The following is a 25,182-nucleotide window of genomic DNA, read 5'->3' as shown; positions in this document are numbered from 1 at the left end:
GTTCTTAAGGTTTATATCTGGGGATATTTTGTTAGTTTTCTTTGATGTTTTATTGAGTATTCAACTCATGGTTTAAAGAGAGAACATCAAAGGTTTTGTTTGTTATACACAAGAAAGAGAGAGTTGTTTTTTGGTGGATTCTGAAGAATTCGAGCCTGAAGCTTTGGTGGATTCTGGAGTGGCTCATCGTAAAGACAATTCCGAGGTGAAGACGGGGTTAGAAGAGGCACATAGAGGTTGGTTCCATTAGGCGTGGATTCGCTAGGTAATTGAAAGTATACCTGCGTAATTCCTTTAAATCTTCTTAGTGGATTGTTTTGTGGCGGTTGCCCCTGGTTTTTTAATCACAGTTGGAGGTGCCCAATTGTGGTTTTTCCACGTTAAAATCATTGTGTCGATTTGTCTTGATTGTTTGATTGGGATTGTTATATACTGCTTAAAATTGATACATAATCACAAATCAACATCTAGGAGATTTCTAGATTTTCAAGACTGTAAGAGAATATGATCAAATATTGGTTCAAAGTAAGAAAGGATGCACAGGCGGCATTGGTTATTTGTTTCGTAATTACTTAAAGAAGAAGAAGCATCGTTATAGTTGTGAGTCCACTATAGGAAATTAATTTCCCTGGCTTTCTTCAAGCATAAATCACGCAACAAATCATGCATATGAAATGCTTTAATTCAACCATCAAACCTTTTTTGAGCAACAATTACCAGGCTTCTCTAAATTAGATCCATTAAGTAATCCTCTGCTACTTTCTCCAAGCTTCTCTGCCTAATTTTTTGTATAAACCCCTCAGCTACCCACAAACAAATTAACTTCTGCACCGGGATTTCTTGGTCTTCTGGAAATGCTCCTAAATAGAGAAAGCATGGTTTCAAGTGGCGAGGCAAGTGATTGTAACTTAGTGCTAGTGTATCCAAGTACTGGTTTGGATCACTAACAATGTATGAGCTTACACTCTGGGCAACTTGTTTCCACGATTCTTGTGTCTTGATGTTCTTTGCAAGAAGTCCTGCTATTATAGCAATTGCAAGTGGAAGCCCTTCACATTTTTTTATTATTTGCTTCCCAATTTCAATCAGTTCTGGAGGACAACTTTCATTTTGAAACACCTTCCGTTGTAATAACTCCCAACTCTCTTCTTCAGTGAGAAAACGCAGACAATGAGGATGGCAATCAGGTAAGGCATGCATAGACAACTCTTTGAGCCGACTAGTGAACATAAATCTACTTCCATTGTTGTCATTGGGGAAATACATTTTAAGATGGACCCAAGCACCAATATCCCATAAATCATCAATGACAGTGAGATATCTCTTGCCTTTTAATTGCTTGTACAACTTTTCGCCTAGCTTCTCATTGGTCATGTTTTCAATTTCATCGGTAGAGATGACATTAACAGAACGTAAAATGTCCAACAACATATCTGTTTTTCTGGGTAATTGCGAAGCATAGGTCCATGCACGAAGATGAAAGTAGTGTGTGATGTAAGGATCATTATAGAGTTTTCTGGCTAAAGTAGTCTTACCGAGTCCAGGCATCCCAACAATTGATATCATTTGTAGCTGCTTCTTCCCTCCAGCAAGTAGCTCTTTTATAGTCAACGTCTCATCATCAAAGCCCACTGTAATTTCTTCATCTACCATGGTTTTGTTCTCCATTGACATTGACAGGACTCCATCATTGAAAGACTGATCATCTTGTAGGTGTTGGATCTGATTTATCTGTTCATAAAACTGCAGCACTTTTTCCTCGATCGTCCTAATCTCTTCCATGATATTTATACCAATTAAAATATCAAAAAAACTTTCACCGTTGTTGTTGCTGTCCCTCTGCCCTGGAACTTGAACATCAAAAAAACGGATGAGTTGTCTTGTCTTGGAGATCACTGAATAAATTTGCATCGGCAGGTTTTTAGCTTCATAGTTCAGCTCATGCTGCTGCTGCTGCTGCTTCTCTTCCAAATCCTTGAGAATGGTTGCTATGAATGTTAGCCGATGGTTAAAAGAGTCGATATGATCAATCTGATCTGCGGTCAAATTGCATGCCTTACTGATCATTAGATGATTCAGTTTGTCCAACACAGAATAATTTTCACCCAGCTCCCTCTCGAATCTCTCTCTCTGTCTCTTTAATCTCTCTCCCTGTTTGTCCAAGGCAAAATATTTTTCACCCATCTCCCTCTCGAATCTCTCTCTCCCTCTCAGTTTCCCCAAGACAGAATAATTTTTACCCATCTCCATCATGAATCTCTCTCCCTCTTTCTCCAAGACGAAATATTGTTCACCCATCTCCATCTCGAATCTATTTGTCAGTTTCTCTCTCTCTTTCCATCCCTCGATCTTTCTTTCTTTCTCTCTCTCTCTCTTTCCATCACGAGTCTTGAAATGGGTTGGTGGTGGTGTCGATCCAAAAAAAAAAAAAAAACTGTAAAGAAAGATCTTTCAGAGTGAAGAAGCAGAAGGAGCAAGTGGCTTCTTGAGTTTGGATCCAAAAGGAAACATTGAAAGCAGAATTGCGATGCCAAAAAGTAAAGGTAAAAGATAAAACAAAGAGAAAATGTCATTTTGCCTCTTAAATTTTAACTTATTTTTCAATTTGACTTCACATTTTGATTAATATTAATTTTCTATGTAAATTTTTAAAATTTTGATTAATTTGACTTTTATCATTACATTTTGTCTATAATTAGATAAAATGTGTTGATATGATATCAAAATTCATTTGAAATTTCATTTTACTCTCAAAACTATATGTTAAAAATCAATTTGCCTCACAAATATTAAAAAAATTAAATTTAAATATTTAATAAATAATTTTTTTTTCTCAATAATGAAGAAATTAAATTTTAAATAATATATACTTCTGCAAAAAAATAATAAAAAATATAAAAATTCTTATTTATAATTATCTTGAGACTATGAATAATAGATAATTCGACAAATATGTCATATCCGTACCGAGTATTTACCGATATATGATATTTCCATATACATATCGGGTACACAAAATTCGTACTCAGATTTTTCCTTCTTAATTTTTGGCTTACCCAGACATATTTAGTATATATCCAAGCCGTGTCGTACCCCAGTCGAAACAATATTTTCTTCTACTATAAAGATTAAATTCTTTTTACTAGATTTCTTTTTCATTTTTAGTTTTGTGTTTAGTATGGTTTTAAAATTAAGTTATGATTTGTAAATATAATGATATTTAATTTTGATTTATTATATACATGTACTTTTGGCATTAAATGTCAATTGTATGTTAGATTTAACAAATTAAACCATTTAATCAATTTTTGTGTTATTCCAAATTAAAAACAAGTATATTTTTACAAACGTATTAAGCCATACTCGTACCTTACTTTTTTTTGGATTTTATCAAGTCGACATATCCGTATCGTACCAATACCAATGCTCATACACATACCTGTGCTTCATAGGTTTCAAATTATCTCAAGTCGATCATGGAGAAACTTATTGAGCTGAAAATTTCTTGACTACTCTATGTGTGTGTGTGCAAACACAATTGTAACTAGTTTATTACCCATATTAATTTTAATAGAATTGATTGACTAATAGTAATTACAAAATTAAGTGGGAAAAAAATTTCAAAATTCAGTCAATACCCGGTACAGGTATGACATGTTTGTCAAAGTACACATACTTCGTAGTTTCAAGATAATTCTAAATGAGAATTTTTATTATTTTTTTTGTAAAGTACATATTATTTAAAATTTAATTTTTTCATTATTGAGATAAAAAAATTATTTATTAAATATTTAAATTTAATTTTTTTTTAATTTTATATTTGGAGGGCAAATTGATTCTTAAGATATAGTTTAGGGAGTAAAATAAAATTTCAAATAAATTTTGGTGCCACGTCAACACATTCCATCTAATTGTAGACAGAATATGACTGCAAGGGCCAAATTGTTCAAATTTTTGAAAATTTAGGTGTAAAATTAATATTAATCGAAGTCTGAGGGTCAAATTAAAAAAATCCGTGAAAGCTTGTGGGGCAAAATGATATTTCCTCTAAAACAAAAGCAAAGAGCTTTATTTATATAAAAGCGAATCACCACCTTCCAGTCTTTGTGCTTTAAATAAATAAAGGAAAATGATATAGAGACACATTAATAATTTATTTTCTAGACTCAATAATATATAAGTAATATGATTAATTAGCTATTAGAGAATATATGAAATAGAATACTACTTTTAATATTTTAATTGATTACCACATTACTGAATTTGAAAATTGAATCTTTTTTTTTTTTTTTGAATAACAATACTCATAAATAAATGTAATTATAAAGATCAATAATATAATCTAATTTAAGTTCTAAATTCACCAACTATTTATTGGGTCTCAGTATAAATTTTTATTATTTTCATAAATTTTTAAAGGGATTTTTTTTTAAGGTCCCTGATATTAAGGTTGTATAGCATAAAGGACATTCAATATTTTCATAATGCCTAAGGCCTCTTAACCTTCATCCAGAGAAATTTCAGTCCAGAGAAAATTGGTCCAGAGAAATTTCAGACCAAATTTCTCTGGAAAGTCTAATTATTCTCAGAATTTGTCTGGATTAAAACCAGAGAAATTCTCTGGATTGGGTGTTGAGGATTGATCTCAAACACCCTTCTTCCTCTCATGACTAACAAATTTATTGAGAACTACAGATGCACAAGGCTAGTGGTTGAAACAATGTTTTATATTTTTTATTGAAAGTTTTGAATGTTTTTATAAATCTGTTCTTAGCTTCTTGAATAAAATTCCATTCTTACATTTTGTTATGATTTCATTTACACTTTCATTTATACTTCTAGTTATACATTTGTTGAAATAAACTGATCATAGGGATACATGTAAGTAACTAAGCATAATTAACAAAAATTTCAGCAACTTACCCAAATCATTGTGATTCATTAGGTAAGCAACATTGTTCAACTGAATTCAACTGGAAAAATTCAACATTGTAATATGTAAGCAACATTAGAAGGGATAACAATGGCAACTTACCAGAACCAGAGAAATTCTGGAAAAATCTGAGAATTTCTCTGGTTTGTTATTGAAATATCAATTGAGAATTTCTCTGGTTTATTAAAAATAACAATTGAGAATTTCTCTGGTTTGTAATATCTGGAAAAAATTCTGCAACTTACCCAAATCTGTTCTTCACTTTTTTCCAGTTGAATTTTTCAATCAAAAGTGTTTCTCTATTGAACAATGTTCCCATTAGGTCCCTCCAAGCACAGATGGAAGCATATGAAGCCAAGACTAAAGCAGATTTGTCAAAGGCACAGAGAAGCGAGGTATACAGCATAAAGTGGATCAGAAGGGATAACAATGGCAGCACCAGAACCAATATTAACAATCGCATCTCTCTTCCTCTTAATCATCCCAGGCAAAACCGCTTGTGTAACCTTGGTAGTCCCTTCAACATTGATTTTAATCAAATTAGCCAACAATTGCTCGTCCACCTCATGGAAAAACCTCGCATAAGGATACGAAACTCCAACATTATTGATCAGAACTCCAACATCCAGACCTTCAATGGTTTCACGTATCCGATTAACCCCTTCGTTCAAATCTCCAGAGAAATCAACAACCACAGTCTTGATCTGGGTTTTCCCGAATTTGGCTCCGATCGACTCCGAAACCTCCTTGAGTTTCTCGGGGTTTCGACCAACGAGAATCAAATTCAGACCTTTATGTTCCTGACTTGGTTATCCTCTCTGGCCATGAGAGTGCAGGTGTAATATAAGGGCACGGGGGTAAGGGACCTTAGACTACAAAAGAACATATTGTGGATCTAATCCATTACCAAAAGTTCAATTGGGACCTTAGACCGATTTTCCCATTTTTAAACTATATCATGTAGAGAAAGAGAATTAGGAAATGACAAATATATATATACTTATTTTTATTAAGTAAAATCATTGAAAAAAATATATTTTACTCATTAAATTCAATATAAGTGTATAGAAAACATCTAAAATATATATTTTTATAAAATTTAATGAATAAAATATATTGTTCTGATAGTTTTACTATGATTTAGATTAAAAATAAATAAAAATTAGAAGAAAAAAAACTTAAAATTTATTTTGTTATAATGTCCAAACAGTAAAAAAAAAAAAAATTAATTTTTCTTAAGAGAATTTAAATTTTTTTTAAGATGACCAAAAGAGAATTTAAACTATTCCTATAAATTTGTTTAAGGCACCAACCTGTATCATACGCCTAACTTTGACTGGCCACATGATTGACTTTTTTTGTTGCAAACCACTGGGACATACAATTTTTTTTTTTTAAGCACTATCAATGTCCTCTGATTTTTTTATTTTATTTTATTTCATATAATTTTTGTTTACATCACATCAACATACTAAATTAAGTATTTTGATCCTATCTATTTCATGTATGTAATGAAAAAAAATTATTACAAATTTAATGGCTATGAAATAAAAATAAAAATTTATAATTATTTGAAATTAAAAAAGATCATTATATTTACCATTAGATGATATAATAGAACATTTCCATTATAAAAATGCAATGGAAAAGAACACAATTCCTAAATTAATAACCAATGCCTATAATTGCGCTTATAATTTTTGGTGCAATTTGTATAATATTCATTTCATTTCAAATTATTTGTTCAACATAGAAAACAAGAATTTTCTCATATCGATTTTTAAAATTTTTTTCACTAAATAAAAAATCTTGGTAATTATTTTTACTTTATCAAACCAAATCAAGTTTTAAGTCCCATCAAATGGAGTCGGCTACATGAATCATTCTTCTCCACGTGGCTCTATCAAAGGCCATATTGTTAGTCAAATTAAGTAGATTCATATCTCTATTTATTATGCTAGCTAATGTCAATTTATGTCTACCTCGTCCTCTAATACTTCCATCTATTGTCATTGTATCGCATCTCTTCATTACTGCCTCTGTTGATCTCCATTGAATCTGATCAAACTATCTCAATCTATTCTCTCTTAAGTTATTTTTTATCGGTACTACTCCTACCCATTCTCAAATATACTCATTCCTAATTCTGTCTTTTCTAGTTTTGCCATACATCCATCTTAGCATCCTCATCTCAGCAGCACTCATCTTATCTACATGTTGTTTCTTGGTTACCCAACTCTGCGTCTCATACAAACATCAATGCTCTAATAGTCGTTCTATAGAACTTTCATTTTTGTCTAGTAGGTACACGTCTATCGCACAGTACCCCAGATGTATTTCTCCACTTAAGCCACCCCGCTTTAATTCTATGGACTACATCCGCATCAATCTTCCCCCGCCGTTGTGATAATCGACCATAAATAACAAAATATTCACTCTTAGATAGTTCTTGGTTCTCAATCTTTACTTCTCCTCTACTTTCATTGTTACTGTTACTAAATTTACACTCCATCTATTCTACCTTACTTCTACTTATCCAAAATCCTTTAGATTCAAGTGCTTTTTTCTAAATCTCCAACTTCGTGTTAACTCCTTCTCTAGTCTCATCCACTAACACGATATCATCTGCAAAAAGCATATACCATGACACATTATCCTGAATATTTCTAGTCAACTCATCCATAGCTAAAGTAAAAAAATAAGGACTTAAGGTAGATCTTTGGTGTAACCCTATAGTAATTGGAAATTCAATTGTCACTCCAGCAGACGATCTAATAGTGGTCACCACCCATTTATACATATCCCTAATCACATCAATGTAACATTTTGTCATTCCTTTCTTCTCTAACATCCACTAGATTATATCCCGAGACACTCTATTATATACTTTCTTAAGATCGATAAACATCATATGAATGTCTCTTTTCTTTTCTTTATACTTTTCTATTACTCTCTTGAAAAGATAGATCACTTACATTGTTGACCTACTAGGCATAAATCCAAATTGATTCTCTGATACATCTGTTATATCTCGCAATTAACGTTCCATCACCCTCTTCCACACTTTCATTGTATGATACATTAGCTTGATTCCTCTATAGTTGTTTTAGTTCTGGACACCTCCTTTATTCTTATAGATTGGCACTAAATACTCTTCCTCTACTCATCTGGCATATTCCTAGTCAACAAAATCTTACTAAACAACCTAGTCAACCAAGCAATCCCCTTCTTACCCAAATACTTCCAAGCTTCAATAGGGATATCATTAGGTCTACCTTATTTGATTTCATCTTCTTAAGTGCAATCCCCACTTCAAAGTTTCTAATCCTACAAAAGAACCTTTAGTCTTGGTTTTCCTTATTACTAGCTTTTCCTCCCTTATTAACGTACCTCCATGTTCCTCATTTAACAGTTTCTCAAAGTAGTTCTTCCACGTCTTCTTAATCTCTTCATCCTTCACCAATACCTTAGAATCCTCACTCTTGATGCACTTGACTTGATTAAAATCTCTTGTTCTCTCCCTAATCTTAGCAAGTTTGTAAACACTCTTCTCTCCCTCCTTACTAAGCTTTCAACTTAGCCTCTTTCACTACTTTCTTAACCTCCTTATTAGCCAATTTATAGCTCTTAAAGTTTTCCTCAGTTCTATCATTCTGTCACTTTTTAAAGCACTCTTTTTTTGCCTTAACCACCGCTTGAACCTTTTTTCCTCCACCACCAAGTTTCCCTAGAGTTGGGTTCCTTTCCTTTCAACTCTCTAAGAACTTCCCTTGCGATTCTCCTTATACAATTGGCCATTGAGTTCCACATAATGTTAGCATCGTCTTCCAAGTTCCAAGTACCTTCCTTATTCATTCTATTCTTAAATATTTCTATTTTATCTCCTTTTAGGTCCTATCATCTCGTCCTACGACACCCACTATCCTTTCTAGCTTGGTATTGCCCTTTAAAACATAAATCTAGTACCAAAATCCTATGTTGAGATGTCAGGCTCTCTCTAGGAATTACCTTACAGTCATTGCATTTTAAACAGTCCACTTTTCTCACTAAAAAGTAATTTATTTGGCTCTTAACTGACCCACTCTTAAAAGTTATCAAGTGCTCATCTCTCTTCTTATACACAGTATTGGCCACCACCAGGTCAAAAGCCAAGGCAAAGACTAAAATACTCTCTCCAGCCTCATTTTTATCACCAAAATCATATCCACTATGCACCCTCTCATAGCCTAGTTTATCTACTTCTACATGGTCGTTGAAATCTCCACCTATAACTAGGTTCCCTCCTACGGGTATCTCTTGTAAAATCTCATCCATTTGCTCCAAAAAATCCCTCTTAGTCTAATCATCTAATCCTACTTGGGAAGCGTAAGCACTAATAATGTTCACTATATTCTCTCCAATAACTAATTTAACTAACATAATCCTATCCCCTTTCTTAATGATCACCACTACATTTTCCACAAGACCCTTGGCAACTATTATTCCTATCCCATTCCAATGTCTAATCTTGCCACTATCATACAGTTTAAACCCGGTATCCTCAATTTCACTAGCTTTCTCACCCGTCCACTTAGCTTCTTAAATGCATGCTATACTAACTCTCCTCCTAATCATAACATCTACCAATTCTATAGTCTTACCAATTAAAGTTCCTATATTCCATGTGGCTACTCTAAACCTATAGTCTTGGACTAGCTTCTTTACCTATGCTCGTCCAGAAAATGCAGTGCACCTTGTTCACTTTTCGAAACACCTGGAGGTAGGTGCAATGCGTCACTTGAGAGGAACGACCTAGTATTCAATCGATTCAAAGTAGGATTCATTGTCATCAGGGATCCGAGAGGCTTTTTCATGTGTTGACTATCAGCTACCTAACACACAACCCGCCTCATTTACCTGAGCTTGGGACCGGCGAAATTGTTAAACAACCCTGGCGGAGTTAATTATTTTTACTTTATGAAAAAAAAAATTAAAATTTTAATATAAAAAAATATTATTTTTAAATTTTCATTTTTCATGTTTGAGGTAGTAATTCACAACATGTATTTTTGACGGGTGGTGCTAATAGCCCCTACCTTTTTTCTAAGGACTCTGGCTGTTTGGTAATTTTTTAAGGATGCTCGAGCCAAAAATCCAATTTTGAATTTTGTTTGGTGAGAGGTCCAGGTGCTGAATTAGCTTGTTCATAAGGACAAGCTATTACAGAATGACCAAACTACCCTCTATTTCCTCTCATGCATTTTATCTCTGGATTTTCTCCCTCTTCTCTCCTCAAATCTCTCTCTCTCTCTCTCTCTCTCTCTCTCTCAGTCCAAAGCCACGATTGGAGGTCCTCACCATCTTTTACTCCGTCGTCAGCAGCGATCTTATCATCGTCTCACTCCCTCACCGATAGCATCACCGTCCCCAATCTCCATTAATCTTCTTAGATCTATTTACTTCCTCAATTTCACTGATCCAAGGTCGGATCTCATCCCTCCTCATAGTATTTCTCTGTTTGATTTCACTAATTCTATCGCTTCTTTTTAGTTTTAACAGCGTGATCAGATCTACAATTCACGATTAGATCTACCGCCGTTGCACCACCACTTTCTTCCTAGGGATTTCCTTACTCGTGGGTGGTGTCCTCGTTGTCCCTGGCAGTATCTTCTACAATGGAAGGTCTTCCATGGCTGCCTCCAATTGTGCTACAAAGAGAGAAAGAGAGAGAAGTGAAAAATGTCCAGACTAACCATGTGCGTGTGTATATAAAGATACATAAAGAGAGAAAGAGAAAATTATAGGCCATGTTTGTTTCGCGGCTTGAGTGGCTAGATTGGACTGTCATGGCTGTGGGTCCTATCCACAGCATGTGTTAGTAGTGAAATGGAAGGACGGATTGATTGTCCAAGGGACGTAGTAACCCTCTTCAGTAGGGGGATTAGCTTAGCAGGGTTTTTGGTGGGATTAAAAAAATAGTGAGGGGATTGAGTCTATTTTATATAAAAAAATTTTTTTACCAAGTGCATCTCTTTGTTTTAATATTTGTTTTAGTTTTTTTTTTATATAAAAATAACTTATGTATGTATTTTATATAAAAATAATTTAACAATTTCATCACTAACCATCCCCCATACTATCATCAAAACAAACACACTTTTACTTAATCCTCTCACTAACAACCCCCACATTAGTAATCTCTTCACTAACTATCCTCTTACTAATGATCCCATCCAACCTAATCTGCCAAATAAACGTGACCATGGGGTTTTCTAGAGAAAAAGAAAGGGAAAACAGCATAGATGGAGTGGTGGGTTTGAGATCTAGTATTAATCATTGATTTCCAATTTTTTTCTACCGTGTTTGTTTGCTGAAATAGTGTTGGAAAATAAATGTGATGGACGTAAATCTTTGAATTTTGTTTGTTCTGGACATGTTGCTCAATTAAAAGAAGTTGGACTTTTTTGTTTTTTGGGGAATTAAATCAAATTTGGATCCAAACAGAAATCCACAACATACATACATACAAACAAATTTGGATCCAATGTTGGGTTTCAGACCAGTGGCTCTCTATGATTTTTTTTCTTTTTTCTTTTTTCTTTTTGCCTACAAAGATACCAAGTCTTCAATGGAGGTCTTTAATGAGCAGTTAACCAGATCTGAATTTGAAAGTGAAAGTTTTCTTCGATGATGATCTGTTGTTTGAACAAATAAAAAATAAACAGATAAAACACGAATAAATTATCAAATTAACTTTAAACAACCTATTATGTGGTTAGACTTGCCTCGTTTTCAGCCCTACTATTAGCGTTGGTGGCACTAACTGGAACATTATTGGTTAGTATTGTTTTTGGCAAGTTGAATCTTTAAGAAAAATACAATTAACATATATTTCTTATACAGTTAACCGTTGTTGGTAGTGGTAAAGGTTGTGAGGTGGCAGTGATATTATGATAATATTGATATGATTTTTGTTGAAAAGATCAACAAAAGATGTTTTCATCTTTTAGAAGAAAAATTGTTCGCCACCTAAATTAGTTATACCGAAAACATTTTTCCTTTGACTTTATTTAATTGTTGTATCAAATGCTTTTTGATTTTTGGTGGGTGGCAGAAATTTTACTCATAGAATATTAATTTATTAGATACATTACATCGTTAGTCCCTGTAACTTGCACGTTGTGTCATTTTGCTCTCTATTATTTCAATTATTTCAATTTTGACACTTGATTTTAAATTTTGTGTTAATTTAATCTAATTGATAATGTTGATTACTACTTTTGAAAGAATTTGGTCACTGAATTTGTTGAGATTAACTCACTAAATTGAATGAGTTTACAATTTTATCTATAAAAGTATGACATGTGACGCTTATGTGTGTATTTTCTATATATATTAGGCATGTAATCGGTTCGGTACGGTTGGTATCTAGGTAAAAAATTGCAACAAACCGATAATGTCAGTTTTATTATTTTGAACCGATACATACTGCTTCTCCCATCAAACCGCATCGAACCGAACCAATTGAAACAATTCGGTTTGATGCGGTTTCATCGGTCAAGAATTTTTCAAACTTGAGCTACTTTTAAATATAATTACTAATCTATAAAAAAATATTAAATTAGTTATTGTCCACCGTTTCAAAGATATCCAATCCATCCATTTGATAAATACTTTTCAATTCCTACATTAACAAAAATAAAAGCAAAAAAAAGGTTGAAAAATACTAAGGTTTCAAGAATAATGAGTTAGAGTTAAGATTTTATATGATAAGAGTTTACAAACTTAGGTTATAAGGTTAATTAATTAAGGTTATTAATTTATTATACTTATTAATATCATTATATTATTAAATTATATATATATATATATTATAAATACAATATATATTGAAGCGGTCGGTTTCGGTGTAGTTCGGTGCACAAGGTGCTTGAATCGATACCGAACAAGAACTAAAAAAAAATCAAATTTAAAAACTGCATAGACTGATTCTTGTTAAAAAAACAGACCAAATATAGCTGGTTTGGTCCGATTCAATCGGTTTGGTCGGTTTTTTTTTCCAGTTTTTCTTACATCCATATATATATATATATATATAAATATAATATATAAATTATAATCAATTGGAGCAAATTGAAACTAAATTATAAATTTAGAGTTAAAATTGAGTCAATTGAAATTAGAAGAATCAAAACAACAAAAGGATAAAGAAAAAAGGAACCACTGGTATAATTTGTCCTAATTTATTTAATTAACAACGGGTCTGTATAGCCATTATGACTTAGAAAAAGCAACAAAGTAATACTCCAACAATGAAATGTTCATATCGAATCACATTATTCTCGATATAAATTATGTATATATATATATTGTAAACAAGCACTCACAAACAGTTTTATTACAATCTATACTCCTATTGAAATTGAATATAAACAAGTCATGGAATAATACTCCAATAATTTCCTCACAAACAATTAAACAACAGAAAAGCACTTACAGCCAGTTATATTACATATAAGCACACTTAACTAACAATTTCTAGCACTTTTGAATACTCCATTTTTGTTTGGTTTAGAATAGGAGAGAGAAGCCAAAGCATGACAATTTTCATCCTGAAACATATCAAGGTGGTTTCACATTTTTAGCCAAAGGATAATGTTATCTAAATGAATATATGTACTACCAAAACAATAAAATTCAACTTCAGAAAAAATAAAATTCACCATGAAGTTGCAATCCTCATTACTCTTCCCATGTTAAATCTCAAAAAACAAAAAACAAAAACGGAACATGAAAAAAATAAAAATAAAAGCAGCACAAAGGACATGATATTATTAGATGTTTCAATGCACTAGCTCAAAGGTTAGTCTAGAGTGTTTTCACTTTGCTGATTAAGATTTTTGGCCATTTGTTTATTATGCGGAATACTTAATCAGGATTGGTGTGATATGAAAATAAGAAAGAACAAAATAAAAACTGTTAATCACACGTACACACAAAAACATAGAATGAAAGGTGGTTCATTCCAAAACTAAAGCATACATCTATAGTCATTGTGGTTGTGCAATGATAAAAAAAAAAAAAAAAAAAAAAATCTATAAACAAGATATATAGATAGCAACCCTTTAATTACATATAGTTCGTTGGATTTGCAGTTGAATGATTACTATTCAATAGTTATTAAAGTGATTACTATTTCTAGGTTTGAGAGATTGGATATTGATGGAGGTAATTTCTAGTAACCATCCAAAATAATTGCCAAATACCTCAGATTAAGAAGTTGTGTTATTTTGGTTGAAAAGAAGGTACTCTTGTACCAAAAGTGCAACACTCTAAGAAGTTTGAAGGTCCGACAAATAAACGAGGACACATCATCAAATGTATAGTTCAAATAATCAAATTTTTTTCTACTGAATCATTGTTGAAGCACAAGAATGATTGAACAACTACTAGGAAATAAGATTCAAAGCAACATGATCAAATTGTTCTAAGAAGTCAGAATGGATGTACAGGCAACAATGGTTATTTGTTTTGTAGTTACTTGAAGAATAAGGATAAGCATCTTTATAATTGTGAATCCAATGTAGAAAATTTATTTCCCTAGCTTTCTCCAAGCATAAATCATCCAAAAGATTATGCATACGACATGCTTTAATTCGACCATCAAACTTTTTTCAAGCAACAATTACTAGACTTCTCTGAGTTAGACCCATTAAGTAACCCTCCACTACTTCCTCCAAGCTTATCTGCTCAATTTTTTTGTATAAACCCCTCAACTATCCATAACCAAATTAGTCTTTGCACCGAGATTTCATGGTCTTCTAGAAATGCTGATAAATAGGGGAAGCATGGTTTCAAGTGACGAGGCAAGTGATTGTAACTCAGTGCTAGTGTGTCCAAGTACTGGTTTGGATCACTAACAATGTACAAGCTTACACTTTGGGAAACTTGTTTCCAACACTCTTCTGTATTCTTTTTCTTTGCAAGAAGACCTACAATTACAACAATTGCAAGTGGAAGCCCTTCACATTTTTTCATTATTTGCTTCCCAATTTCAATTAGTCTGCAGGGCAACTTTCTTTTTGAAAGACTTCTATTGAAATGATTCCCAACTTTCTTCTTTATTTAGAAAACGAATACAATGACATTGGCTATCAGGTGAGGCATGCATGGCCACCTCTCTGTGACAACTAGTAAACATAACTCTACTTCCAATGTTGTCATTTGGTAAATACATTTTAAGATCGACCCAGACACCAATATTCCAAATATCATCAATGACAATGAGATACCTCTTCTCCTTAAAGTGCTTGTACAACTTTTCGCCTAACATTTCATTGCTCATGTTTGTAATTTCATTAGTAAAGAGATTAACAAAATATAAAATGTTCAACAACATTTCTCTTTTTTTGGGTACTTGAGAAACATAGGTACATGTACGAATATGGAAGTAGTGTGTGATATAAGGATCATTGTACACTTTTTTGGCTAAAGTTGTCTTACCGGATCCAAGCATCCCAACAATTGATATAAGGCGTAGTTGCTTCTTCCCTCCAGCAAGTTGCTCTTTTACAGTTAATGCTTCGCCATCAAGGCCCACAGTAATTTCTTATTCTACCATGGTTCTGTTCTCTATTGATGGCACTCCATCAGAGAGCTTGCAGGACTTGGATCTGATATATCTCGTCATAAAACCACATCACTTTTACTTCAATGGGTTTAATTTGTTCCATGATAGCACTAAGGTTTAAGCGAAAATCAAAGACAAAGCCAATTTTCTTACCCTTGTTACTGTCCTTTTGCCTCACAACATTGGTTGCAAAAGAGCCGATGATTTCTCCCGTCTTGTAAGCCACACAGGTAATTTGCATTGCCAGGTTTTTCGCTTCACCGTTCTACTCATGCAGCTGCTTCTCCTCCATATCCTTGAGAATGGCTTCTAGGAATCTTCGATTATAGTAAAGAGATTGGATTTGATGGCTCTCATTTGCAATTAAAGTTTATTAGCTGCCTCAGTTCCTTTAAGACAGAATCTGTAGCAATTCTATCCATCACTGCTCTCTTTCTCTCACACTCACATGTAAGCACAGTTGTCTCTCTCTCTATTGTCTCTCTCTCTATCAATTTCTATGGTCTAAAAAATGAGTAGAATTAGGACCTAAATTAGAAAGACTTGTGGCAATTCATCTACACTGTCGCCCATTCTCGCCACCCAATGCAGAGAGGAAGGTCATGAATTGAACACCCCACTCACTCGATCAAAGACCAGCCTCTACTAATCATGATGTGATTCTTATGTACAGTATATGCTCTTGTTCTAATTATTTATTTCTAAACATTTACTATGTGAGGCATGCACGTATAAACTATTTCACTTACTTTGGAACGCTTTGATTTTATGTTTGTTTTGAAAAGCATCTTGAATATGTGTCACTTCAAAAGCAAGCTCATATGTATATTAATCAAATCATCCCAACTTACGCGAAAAAGCTTTCATCCACCGGCATTCAAGAGAAATGTCAACTAAGCATTTAGCCTTATGGTAAACATACTTGATATGGCAACACCAACACACATGCAAATACTAAAGCAAGAAATGTTCACCTAGTACTCAACCGAGGCAAGCCAAAAGAAATGAAACCATTCGAAAAATGCATGCTATACTATGCAAGTGACTAATGCAATACATGCAAAATGCAATTACAAGGTTCGATTTTTAACATGACATATGGCTCAACTCAAAACATACGATAGCACATGTATTCAAGTAAGTAAGAAATGACAATATTTGTTTAGAATGATGAATTGAACCCAATGCATGCAAAAATGGAGTGTAATGATATGAAATCAAAATATGAATGCAACCATCATAAGCAAATAAATAAAAGGAAGAAAGAATGGGGGTTAGAAGACATAGAAATGTTACAAGTGTTGCCCTCACACGGGAGGGTCCGAATGAATGTCCTAATTAAGTAATTATTATAAATCCGAATTAAGCTAACTAATTAATTACAACACACTAGTATTAAATTACTAAACTAATGGGGCAGAAGGCAAGGAGCCACAAGCGCGTAACCGAGAACATCTTCCCGAAAACCTATCTCTTTTGCTGCCAAATTCGGTTCTATTTGCAGTTAGAAAATAATTATGTTTTTGCCTCAGCTTTTGCTCTGTTTTTCAAGAAAAATGACACTGTCTGCTCAACAAAAGGTGGCCGGCCGAACGGCCATGGAAAGTGGCCGACCAAATGAAAGGATGGCCAGCCAGCCACTGGTTTTTGGTATTGCCCTGCTGCAACATAATGGAAACAGAGCAAAACAGAGTGTTTCTAGGGGACGTTTGTCCTCTCTGACTCTCCCTATCATGAAACTGATCAAAGGAGGAGTAGACTCGATTCACAAACCATCAATTGTTGCAAGGTTGTTGCTTGATGATCGATGAACCGATAGGACAAGAAATCAATAACCAAAAAGAAAAGACCAACAACACCATTTTCTTACCATAGAGTTACCTCAAAGAAAGCGGTGGACATCGTTTCTTGATACATTGAACGTCATTAGAGAGTACGCAATGAGTCTAGACACAATATGTTCAATTAACGTCCAATTGAACCCGACTTCATATTATTATCTTCACCACTTTTAGTTCCATTTTATTAGCCTTTTTTTTATTATTATTAACTTTCCATTCTTCAGTCATTTTTGTCCAAAGTGATAGCTATGTCCACTAATGAAGAGAAATGTCAAACAAGAGGTTGTCCTTAGCATGAGAGAGATGTAATGCCTTGGTAATGAACCTTCGAAGAGATTAAATCATTGAGCATGGAAGGTCTTTTTCTCATGCCTTAAACAACCATCCATTGTTTGAAACAACTCTTAAGCAAAGAAAACCAAGAAATGAGGAAGGTTGCAGAGATGATTATTGCAAGTGTAAGTACATGTACAAAAAGTACTGAATAAAAAGTGATAAACTCAAATAAGTTGGTGTCTAAAGCCTAAACCACCAAACCTATGAGGACTTACAACAACACAAGCATAATATTCAAAGCATATACTAAGTAAACACTCTAAAACAACCCCACAATTAGTAAAAACAGTGCTGAAAATTACTTAGAAAAAGCTAAAAAAATAAGTAAAATGGAATGGAACCAAAACTAGTAAGCAAGCCTAAGGAGGTGTGGCTAACCCCTCCACTTTTTGGACCTTAAAATCACGTGTTTTAGCCTCTGAAAACTCTAAAAATTAGTAGCTAAAAGTTGAGAAATAAGAGGGAAACACAAGGATATAAGTTTGGAATAAGGTTCATGGAAGGGTGGTTAAACCCCTCCACCCTTGGTAGCTTTTAAATCACAAGTTTCAGCCAACAAAAATAGTCCAAAAATAGTGTAAAAATGGATAGAAAAGAAAAGGAAGAAGTAGTGCAAAGATGGAAAAAGTTATACCTTTTGAAAAGGAGTTACTTTTTTGTTCACAAACCATAGGGTATTCACTCTCAATGGCTGAAATTTTAGCTCAATAATGTCAGCAAGAAGACTTAAAATATTGGTTTAGGGAGTATATGTATAGTGTATGTATATTCCAAGATAAAGAGGGAGAGTGTTTGGCATGCTTTGGACTCTTAGCAAAATTTTCTAACCTAAAATCAAGAGGGGTGGGCTTGTATTTATAGAAAAATTGCTTCTCCTGGAGAAAACATTGTATAGAGACAGCTGGTGCAAGGCATGCACATAGAGGGAGGGATAGCTGGTTGTAAATATCTACTTGCTGAGACACCTGACCGGCCGGGCAGCCAATGACTTTGGCCACAAAAAGTAGCCTATCAGTCCAAAAAAACTATTTTTAAGTCCGACTTCAAACGAACATATCTCTCTCATCCGGACTCAATTTTAGGTGATTCTCGAATCTAAATTGAAGCCCCAGAAGTCTACTTTCCAATGGTGTGGCCTCATATCAAAATTCTAAGTGTATAAAGAGATATTCCTAATTTACTGAAGGCTACTCATTTCCTTCTTAACGGTTTGATGCTCAACCTTTTCCCCAACTAGTTTTCTTTCATCCCCTCCTATTTCCTTCAACTTCAAACCTATAAATAAGATGTTTTAAAATATTTTTCAAAGAGTTCACCTCCCTTCCATTTATTTCCATTTTGTCTTTACTCAGTTTACTGAAAAGTGTAATATTTTAATCGAAATGCGAGCCTCTGAACATCGTAGAAATATTTGAAAAAGTATTTTGAAAAAGAGGGTTTTAAGGTCTAAAATAGTTTTGGTCAAAATAGGGTGTGAGGTTGGGATTAAAATCTCAAAATTGAATTCTTTTGCTGAAGAGTCGAACAATGGCATAGCGTAACATTTCATCATCGAGTGTACAACTTGAGGCGCCCAGGTCTTATGGGCGGTCAAAAATGGGGTGTCGACAATTGTCCCTCTTTGACAGAGCTCGAAGTTATAAAATGATGTGAGTGAATGTCAAAGCCCGAAGACTACCTATTTTGACAAGGCTGTAAGACTTGGGCATACAAACAAAATCCAGATGCAATTGGTTGAACCCAAGGGTTGTCTACGTATCCCTTTGCAAAGAATCAAACCAGTGTAGTTCAGGAGCAGGATGCAAATGATACACAATGTAACAAAATAATGCAAATGATATACAATGTAACGAAATAATCAAACCACGAGTAGTGCCTTCTACACAAATATCATAAAGAAATGAAGACGCAAAATCAAGCTACGTTTAACACAGAAAAGGTGCCAAAACCCTCAGACCAAAATTCTTGCAGAATAGGTGTGTACATATGCAAAGCTATGTTTTTTGCAGAAAGAGTACAATTGATTGGATGGTATAATATAGGTGAGGAATGATCTGCTGGGTAATGATCATGCAATGGGATGATAAGGATCCTCAATGCATTTTTGTGAAAAGGATTAATGCAACAAGATAGAGTATGATGCAATGGATGTAGTGGATAAAATTGATAAGATGGATAGGGTAACATACTCCAACCACATTGAAATCGTGAGAGGAAAAAGGAAAAATTCCAAACACGTTGAAATCATGTGAGGAAAGGAACACTCTAATCACGCTGAAATCCTGAGAAGAGGTCCTATAGCTCGGGGTCGCATTCCTGCACGCCCTGAGATAAAAAAAAAAGTGCTCGAGAACACTCTAACCACACTGAAATTGTGAGAAGTGGTCTTGAGAAAACCGCTTAGGGTCGCGTTCCTCTATGCCTTGAGATAAAAAAAACCACTCAGGGTGCCTTGAGATACTCTAACCACGCTGAAATCATGAGAAGAGGAAGAGAAAATCGGTCAGGGTCGCGTTCTTGCATGCTCTGAGATGAATTCCAAACATGCTGAAATCGTGTGAGAAAGGAAACACTCTAACCACGTTGAAATCATGAGAAGAGGTCCTAAAATGATGCGATAGATGCAAAAAGTATGATGAGACTGTGCGAGAGATGCAAATGAACGGTATGATCGTGCGATAGATGCAGCGGATGATGCTCAAGAAATGCAATGAACAAATAAAGCAGCGCTTTTGTAAGTATCTCATGGGGCGAGTGCTCTACTATGACGGGGAGGTCCCTTTTGTGTTTTTCAAACTCTTACCTTCAACTCATAGTTCAAGGGTCCTCAAATGCTGACAAGAGGTAAAATTTGCATGTGGAAGCCACGGATGCCACTTTTCTCCCTAATCATACTTACAACTTTCCCTATTCTCTAACGGGGTGACAGACTAAGTTGATTTAGTATCCAGAATTGAGGCGCATACATGCTACCTCAACCTATGGGGCTGCCATACAGGTTTCAAGCAAAGGATACACCCCTGGGTACTTTAACCAGACTTTAGTCTCAGAAATTCTGAACCTTTGTGTTATAGGCACTGCCATTCAAACTCTAGTTTCCACCGTCGCAGTTGGTCTCCTAGGAACTCATTGCAAACACATCCAAGACGCCTCTAGTGGGGAATCGTGCTCAGGGAGAGCACTTTTGATTGCCATTCTGACTTGAAGCCGACTTGAGCTAGAGGTCTAGGTACACTCATACTCTGGAGAAATGACGAGACTTGAGAAAATGCATGTGGAATGCATCTCAAAATTTGCTGAAGTTGAAACAAACTCAGATGCTCCAATTTTTCCTTTTCTCTTTTGCTTTGCAGTCCAGAACCTATGTAAATTCAAATAGGTCCTTGTTTTGTTGCTCTCTCTATTGATCGGGGTTGGACCCTACAGTTTATGAAAGAAAGAATTCTGTTTTGCACATCATGTAGGGAATGGCACAACACTCTAAGCACAAAATGATTTATTTTTGAAATTGAAACTGAGAATGAGTTCTTAATTGGGTATTGAGCCTACGATTGACCACGGTATACCACGACTCAATCAAAGGAAAAACAAATTAAAAACAACCTAAATACATCTATTTACACTCACCGAAATCAAAACGACTCAAAACAAGACTCAAAACAAACAAAAACCATAAACACAACACTTGGATGCTTTTCACTGGTGGGAGACCTCTCTGTTCATGGAGAGCCTGCTTTTCTAGGTATTGTTTCCCACTCTTTTTTATTTATGGCTCTCACATCACTTTGGTACTCAATCTTTATTTTCTCTAAAAAGCCTTTTTCTTGCTTTTTCTTTCAGTGCACATCTCTTTTAGTTTTCATCCCTTCCCAGGTGTGGTTGATGGATAAGTTGGAAGTTGTGGGGTGTTAAGTATCCGGCCCTATGAGGGGGTCAAATATCCAGCTCTATTTCTAGTTCGTGCTTCGCGCTTGGCTTGATACCTCGCTACTTAGAGAATGAGAGAGATTTTGGCCCCTATGGCCAGCTTTAGTTATGCCTTTCTGAGCGAGTGCGTTGGCAATGGGGAAAAGACAGAAAACCTGACTTGTCTGTGGCCCGAGTTCATCATTTTGACCACACTTTTTTTTTTTTTTTTGGCTTTCTATTGAAATAATTTTGACCAACATAAGAGTCTAGATTAGCATGCTTGTTCAACTTTCTGTTTTGAAATCATTTAAGTCAAGCTGTGAGCATTGGAAATTTTCCATTTTTTGGGTCCAAGAAATGGTCCGATTTTGACCTAAAAAAAATGAAATAATTTCCAAGAAAAAGTATACTTCACCAAAAAAATCTCAAAACTATTTTTGCAAATGGCCATTACCTGACCAACGGGGAATTAACTTTTGAGATGCACAACCTCAATTTCGAACTTGATTGTGTCATGTAGCTGAATCTTTTTATCGGAATAGGACAACCGAATTGAATAAAGATGAGCCAATTGGACATGGATAGTATAGCCTAGTTAAACAAAGACAAGCCAATCAATATAGATGAGACCAGCAAGTTGAAAATGATTGGGGCCGAACTTCAGGATGAAGTTGCCTACGTATCCCAAAGATGGGAATCAAGCCTAACATAGTTCCTAGATTAAGGTTCACTCGAGTATTAACTCTCTTCTTTTTGCGCTCTAGCTTTTGCTAAAACCGCTCTTCTGGATTTTCAACCTTGCGAGCTCTATTTTTCCTTTTTTTCTTTCTTTCCCTTTTTTCCATTTATCTTGCATTTTTTTTTCTCTTTTTTTATTCTTTCTCTAACTTTTTCCTAGGTTACCCTTTCGGATTTTCGGCCCAACGAGCCTCTCAAGGATAGAGAATTTTAACTTGTTCATGTTGATTGGTTGTGATCTCTAAGCCACCTGAATCCATGAGAATGGCTGCTGTTCTTGACCAAATCGTCTCTGATGAGGTAAGGGCCCATCCAATTGGGTTTGAATTTTCCCCTAGTGTTGTTGATAGGAACTTGATTGTCCTTCAGTAATAAATTTTCTTCTCTCCAATTCTGGGATTTGGCTTTCTTGCCGGTCTCCATTTGTTTGAGAAATGATCCAGTTTTGAATCTTCAAGTACATCTGACTTTTTGTTTTTTTTTGCCCCTAGTTCAAGGGTTGCTTATAATCTAGCTATGCAAGCTTCCTTTGATCATCACCGACTCTATTGCCCCTAGTTCAAGAGCTACTTCCAATTCGGCCATGCAAACCTCATATTGTGGTTGATCGCTGAACATTAGGAATCAAGGTTCAAGGTTTGAAGCAGAGGGGTCGGGTCTTGAGAGTGATCCTATGACGTACAATTTCAAGATCAAGTTTAGGCATGTCTTCGTAGGACCACGCAAAAAAACATTTTTGAAATCTTTTAATAAAGCGACTAGTAACTCGTGCTTCTCTGAAGACAATGTAGAACTAATCTGGGCCAAGACAGGATCCTTCTCAGTACCCACATTAACAGACATGATCTCATTCATTAAAGGCTTAGCACGCCTCTCTTCCTCTCAGTCGATCAAATTTTGCAAATCCCGAGGAATTCCACCCTCTTTGTTTTCTCCACAGTTTTAGAAAAAGTTTTGAAAAATTTTGGTCAATGCAATGATTTAAAGGCACCAAGAGGTAGGTGAAAATTACTGCTGTTGCATTCAGAACTTTTGGCTTAACTGGCTCAAAGATAGAAATAGATTCAAAAGAAAGAGTGAAAAAGGCAAACACAAAAAAACATGACAGTGATATCCGAGTTAACACCCCCGAAATCACCAAACTCTAACACAACAAGACTGACTTAACACCCCGCTTAGAAAGCAAAATAAACAATATTTTCAAATTGCTAAAAACAATGCGTGCCATCTACTATGCTTGGAGTAAAATGAGCACCATCAGCAAGTGATTTATCCTCAATCACAAAGTCACATTATCCCCCAAGTTCACTGATCTAGCGCTGATAGACTTTGTCGGACCTGGTGAGGTGATGACCTTGTTGTCAATCAAATTTTAAACTTCATAGCGAAGGCGAAAACAATGATCAGTGTCATGGTTGGGTTGTTGATGGAAGGCATAATACTTGGTAGCATCATGCCTGGCTGGAAGGCGATCAGGGAGAGGCCGCAGGTCAAGAGGTTTGAGATGGCCTTATCTTATGAGGATTTAGAGAGCTTTGGACAAGGTCATATAAAGGGGATCGAAGGTGCGGTTACCAGTCCTGGAAGTATTGACAAAGGGGTCGGCAGGTGTTGACTGGGTTTAGAAACCTCCTACAGGTGTATGATTAGAGTTAAAAGAGGTGTTTCTGGTACGACATCCATTTTCATGGCTTATCCCCGGATTCGAAATGCCGCCGACCGGAGCGACAAAAGTATCATCCACAATCTTTGCAACAACTGCAAGTACTTGTCGTTAATTCAACCGTGTAACCTTCAAAGTCTCAATAGCCCACCGAAGATGTGCATAAGGATCAATACTTCCCCCGGCCTTGTTCTTGCCATTTACTTCAACCTTGCCAAAGGATTGGATGACTATATCGAGACAAGGTCCATTCATTGTTGACATGTCATCACCCAGACTTGAGATAGATTCGGGTTGGCTCTTTCCAATTGTAGCTCGCCCCAAGATTGGGGAGCTTTTTGATGTGAAAATTTCTAACATGTGATGTGGGCGGTGATGGAGGCAAGATCCCAAAGGCTAAATCTACCATAGTTCTCTGCAGATCTTCAATCATGCTTAATAGCTCAGAAGCAGTGGGTTCAATCATTGGTGTCTGCGGTGTATTTGATGGGGTTTGAGATGATTGGTATTCAACTGCATCCATCACACACAAGTACGTGCTTTCTAGAATGCACACCTCATGCATGGGTAAATGGGCTGGGGTAATGTATATGCTGGGGTTGTAGGTGGATGTCAGCATATAGATGAGGTTGAGGTGTAGAGGTAATGGGTTAGTGATGACATGAGGTCTTTTGGATGGAGCTATGATCTCTTCGCCAGTAAGATCCTGAATCTTATGACGATGGCAGATACAACAGTTTGTATCATGACCGTGCTGTTGATGATAAGCACAGTATTTAGCAGGGTCATGTCTTGGTAGAAGAGGACTTGGGAGGAGTCGGGGTTCTAGGGGCTCTAGGTGCCTTTTTTCTAGCAGCATTTTCAAAGCTTGAGAGAGAACCATGTAAAGAGGATGGAAATTTCAGGCTTGGGGCTAAGTTGAAGTGGTTGGTTTCAAGTTATTATCAGCAAAAGGGTTTTTGATGGGGCTGGTGACAGTGTTTACTTCTGAGCATTTCATAGCTGTGGTACCATAGGTAGTAGCATTGGAACTGCGAACAACATTCTTCCTCATAGGCTCATTACCTTTCACAATGATCCCTTGTCTGATGGCATCCTCGATTTGAATCCCAATTTCATGGAGATCCTTAAAGTTAAATAATGGGAGGACTAT

The 25,182-nt window shown here is 35.3% G+C and overlaps 1 protein-coding gene across 1 annotated transcript; it reads right to left on the bottom strand.

The window, feature by feature from the left end:
• Positions 1–5,307: 5,307 nt before the first annotated feature.
• LOC114323408 (very-long-chain 3-oxoacyl-CoA reductase 1) lies at positions 5,308–24,284 on the bottom strand. Its single transcript, XM_082894921.1, has 2 exons — positions 24,159–24,284; positions 5,308–5,733 (listed from the first exon to the last, which is right to left on the bottom strand). Exons 1-2 carry the CDS (start codon positions 24,282–24,284, stop codon positions 5,308–5,310), a joined length of 552 nt encoding a protein of 183 aa, XP_082751047.1.
• Positions 24,285–25,182: the final 898 nt, after the last annotated feature.

The sequence above is a fragment of the Camellia sinensis genome, chromosome 11 (genome assembly GCF_055761805.1).
Source record: "Camellia sinensis isolate YWXY chromosome 11, ASM5576180v1, whole genome shotgun sequence".
Lineage (NCBI taxonomy): Eukaryota > Viridiplantae > Streptophyta > Magnoliopsida > Ericales > Theaceae > Camellia > Camellia sinensis.
Note: the sequence above shows the minus strand (reverse complement) of the source record. Positions and strands in the feature narration are given on the sequence as shown.